This window comes from Engraulis encrasicolus, unplaced genomic scaffold (assembly GCF_034702125.1).
Source record: "Engraulis encrasicolus isolate BLACKSEA-1 unplaced genomic scaffold, IST_EnEncr_1.0 scaffold_501_np1212, whole genome shotgun sequence".
Lineage (NCBI taxonomy): Eukaryota > Metazoa > Chordata > Actinopteri > Clupeiformes > Engraulidae > Engraulis > Engraulis encrasicolus.
The window spans coordinates 25545-30199 of record NW_026945810.1 but is presented as its reverse complement, the minus strand read 5'-3'; the positions used below and the strand labels follow the sequence as shown (position 1 = coordinate 30199).

Sequence of the window (4655 nt, the reverse complement as noted above, 5' to 3'; positions counted from 1 at the left end):
TTGGATGACTGGATGAATAAGGAAACAAACTGAAACAAACATGGCTGATCAAATGGAAACAAATGTGACTGAGGAAGTAGCTGATATTGCCTCAAACTCAGGAAAAGAAATGGAAGATGGTGAACATTGTGAATAATTTCACATATCACTTTAACAATTTCACTGTATTACCTTATCAAATTGACCTGAAAGAACACACAGGAAACAGAGGTAGCATTTAAAATCTGCGAGCAGATTTTATTGTTTAGTGGCCTGAGTAGTTATTGCGTGGAGACATGAAGTATTCCACTCAATAAGTCCTGAAGTAAGTACAGAAAACAATCCTATTTAAACATCCCCCAACCCCCAGTCCATGGTGTGAGCTTCTTCTGTGCACGTGGGGTCCCTCATGGCCAGACGCAGTCCATTGTCTTGTTGTCCAACGTATGCAATTTCATATTTCGTTGTTCAGCAGCCTTGTGACCACACAAATTAGATGCACATGTCTCCAATATTGAGGGTCCCGTGGCCCATTACAGAAAAGCTTACACACAAGAATATGTCACTAGGACTTCCCCAGCCAGACTATAAGAATAACATGAGAACATAATATAGGAATAGTAGAAGAATAAGAAAACTAACATGAAGCAAATAAAGTGGTTATACAACTGGTCTATATTCAAATGGTTATATTTTCATAATAACATGATTAAATGCAGTGAATCTTTTCACATATTCCCTCCTGTTTATGAAAATGTAACCATTATCAAAGATTTTCAGACTTGAACAACTTCTCAAGGATTTTCTGTCCAATCTTCATTAACTAGATAACAGTATTTTCATCATCTCGGCTCAGCAAAAGTACTTCTTCATATTTATGCATATGGACACCAACAACACCAGATATCATGCTACTCATGAGAGATCGTATACATGGGACAATGCATGCAGTAAAACAACAAAACAAAACTAAAATGACCAGAATAGGAGCCAGTAACTTGAGTCCAACCTCCCACCAATTCCCTATCATAAGCCACGAGAATGGGTTCCATGGCTTGTCATCAACCACGTCATCTTTAATCATCGCCGCACCAAGATTTCGCAGCTGTTCCAGGGCATCTGTAACCTCAAAAGAATTTGTGTTATCCGGGATATATGAACAACAGGAAGAATTAATTAATACACAAGCTCCCCCGACAGATGCAGTCAAAAGATCTAGGCAAAGACGATTTTCAAGGACTAGAGTTCGGATAGCACTGACTTCAGCATTGTTTTTCTGCCAAAGTGTTTGAGTTGCATTAATAAAAAGTTCCAATCTATAATTCAATGTTTCAACTCGCAAAAATAACTTTCCAACTCCAAACCAGGGGAAAAGTGACAGAATTACTTTACTGCTTGTTCGCCATAATTTGTGTTCAGCAGGCACATCAGAACCCCAGATGTGGTCGTGCTCAGGGGTTTCAAAAACCCTTCGCTTAGTTCTAGGTGACTGGGATGCTGAGACAACATACGTATGGTCAGTTACCTGGGCGGGGGCACATATCCCCCCCCCAGTCGGGAGGCAATTTCAGATAAAGTTTGTGTCCACAGACCCAGTAAACACCAGACAGAACGGGCGTGCCGGTAATACTAACAACAGTCCACACAGGCCACCCCAAACACGGATGAACACTGTTCTCCGGATCAACTGTCTGATTTCCATTCAACTTCCATGGACAAGAAGCAAGGGCTCTAGTCCTGAAGATAGGCACTACGGTCTCATTACATCTATGCCTGGGCAATGAACCTAAAAAATCTTCCCCAATTCCTACAAAACAATGAGGAAAAATTCTGTTGCTTCTCACATACACTTCTTCAGCTACGAGACTAGATGCATTAAGTTCAACAAAAGGGTGTGTCTCAGCACATGTTTTATGACTTTTTAATGATCTTTTTAATCTATCAAAGAATTTGGAGTTAGAGCTAGAAGGATTAGAGAACACAAAATTAGAACGAACAGTAGCATTATCCTTGGCTGACCAATTATATGGTGCACAGTATTCTGCAATGCATCTACTACTTCTTAGATCAAAAGGTTTGGCTTCTAAGTTTGGGTGGCTGGAAGATATTGGCATGTAAGAACAGACATAACAATTAGATCTATTCTGTTTCTCTGCTAACATTGTTGCATATCGATACCATGAATTAGTCATGTAAATGTGTGTGATGTTCAGTTCAGACTTTGAACTACTCACCCATTTCTTAATGCGGTGATTTCCCTTGTCCCCACCACAAAACAACCAAATTAACACAATCCCCAGAAGCGTGAAAAGTATACCTTTCCCCAGTCTCTTCATTTTTTTTTTTTTAGATGGTTCCAATACCTGTCCGGGTAGGCCCGCTAAATCACACGTGCAGCGGCTGTGATTCTGAGTCTGGAAGACTCAAAGTCACCCTCTTCTTGACGAGTTTGGACCTATTGTCCCATGCAACCCCCCACAGCTAGAGGACTACTCGTATGCCAGGATTTCCCCTTCGGGTAGTTGGCACCGTTTACAATGTGTCTTGTGAATCCAAGAGTCTCTTTCAGCGATTTTCACCGCTGTTGGTGTAGTGAGTAAGACTCGGAAAGGTCCAGTCCACCTTGGATGACACCAACTTTTCCGCTTGATTTCCTTGACAAAAATCCAATCTCCAATTTTCAGTTTCTGGTCATCCTGTAACGACAAAGGAGAATCTGGGACAATGTTAACTTGTTTAACTTCACGTGTTTGAAATGTTTTGCGTAAATAGTCCACTAAATCAGGTGCGTCATCAGGGCTGGCTTTTACATGAGTTAAATCAGGCAGCGTATACGGTCTACCATATAATATTTCAAATGGTGTTAATGGGCTTCCCAGAGTCGGTGTAATGTGCATACTGAGCGCTACTAAACTAAGACAGTCAGGCCACTGTCTTTTAGTTTCTTCCATAGCTTTTCTGAGTTTAGTTTTAACCGTTCCATTCGTCCTCTCCACCAACCCCGCACTGGAGGGATGGTAAGAACAATGGCGTTTCAAATCAATTCCCAAATGTGTACTTAATTTTTCAATTAAAGCATTATGAAAGTGGGCGCCGTTGTCACTTCGAATAACAGATACCCATCCGAAATTTGGAAAAATACGATTACAGAGAGCCTTTGCTACTGTAATTGCATCTGCACTAGCAGTAGGGAACAATTCCACCCATTTAGAAAAAACATCAATGATTACCAAACAATACTCGTACCCTTTCGCCTTATGTAATTGTATGTAATCCATGTGAATAACTTGAAAAGGATATTGAGGTTCTGGAAACTTTCCTCTCTTAGGTCTCATATTTCCTTGTGAATTGTGTTTCAAGCACACCAAGCATTGCGCACAAAACCGCTTTGCAAACGTTGTGAATCCAAAATGTTTGTAACTGTTTTCAACCAGTTTAGTCATTGCAAAGGAGGAAACGTGACATTTACCATGTGTCAATATTGCTGCCCACTTATACATAGATTTAGGAAGGATTGGCTTGCCATCCTCGCTTGTGTACAATCCATGTTGTAAAGTAGCACCGTGTTTAAGCCAAGTTTGTCTCTCATTGTCCGGTGCAGCAAACTGCATGTCTTTTAGCACCTCAGGAGTGCTGTCTTCATCCTGAGACAAACAAATGTCAGCAGCCTCTTTTGCCATTTTGTCGTCGAAGGCATTTCCTCTTGACACATCATCTGTTCTGTTCGTATGCGCCTCACACTTACAAATGGCTATTTTTAGCGGCAGCTGTATGGCTTGCAACAGACGCTGAAGTAAAACTTTGTGTTTAACCTCCTTCCCACTGGAAGTCAAATAGCCTCTCCGTTTCCAGTGTGCACAAAATACATGCGATGCGCTGAAAGCATATTGACTATCAGTATAAATGGTCACAACTCTGTCTTTGTACAATTCACAAGCTTTTGTCAACGCTATAATTTCAGCAGCCTGCGCTGATAGCCTAGAGGGTAAAGCCTCAGAAAACACCAGTTTGTCCACTGTAGTGACGGCATATGCAACCTTATTTTGACCGTGACTATCTTTGCATGCAGAACCATCCACGTAAACAACATCACCTTCTGTAAGAGGTGTATCTTGTAAATCTGGACGTGGTTTAGCAATCTGAAAAGTCTCCGTCTCACAGTCATGCATATGTTCTGTACCGTCCGACGGAATTGGAATCAAAGTAGCAGGATTAAGTGAAGTACATCGTTCAATAGTAACGTGCGGCTGTGACAACAAGACTGTCATGCATGAGAGATGCCTTGCAGGCGACAAGAATGACATATTTGTCTGCAACAGTAATATTGACACAGCATGAGGAACCTTAAGAACAAGTGGGTGAAACAAGACTACTTCAGCGGAGGCTTGCACTGCCAATGCAGCAGCAAGCACTGCTTGAACACACGGAGGGGTCGCCCTAGCGACCACATCCAGCTCTTTGGCGTAATAGGAAACTGGACGTAATTTTTCGCCGAAATTCTGTAATAAAACCGAAACCATGTGGCCATCTTTTGCATCTTTTGCCAACCATTTGTATGAAAGGTTTTGAATAATTTGGAAGAGCCAACACTGTAGAGCCTGCTATCTTAGTCTTGGCATCACAAAAAGCTGTCACCATATCCTCTGTCCAGATTAGAGAATCATTAGGAGCCATAG

At 41.5% G+C, this 4655-nt stretch overlaps 1 protein-coding gene across 1 annotated transcript; it reads right to left on the bottom strand.

Moving 5' to 3' along the window:
* Positions 1–995: 995 nt before the first annotated feature.
* On the bottom strand, positions 996–2141 carry LOC134444302 (endogenous retrovirus group PABLB member 1 Env polyprotein-like; the record flags this gene model as incomplete). The annotated part of the gene is given in 3 exon segments (XM_063193645.1): positions 996–1519; positions 1521–1608; positions 1999–2141. Coding segments are annotated over 3 exon segments (755 nt in total), but the record flags the coding sequence as incomplete, so codon positions are not given.
* Positions 2142–4655: the final 2514 nt, after the last annotated feature.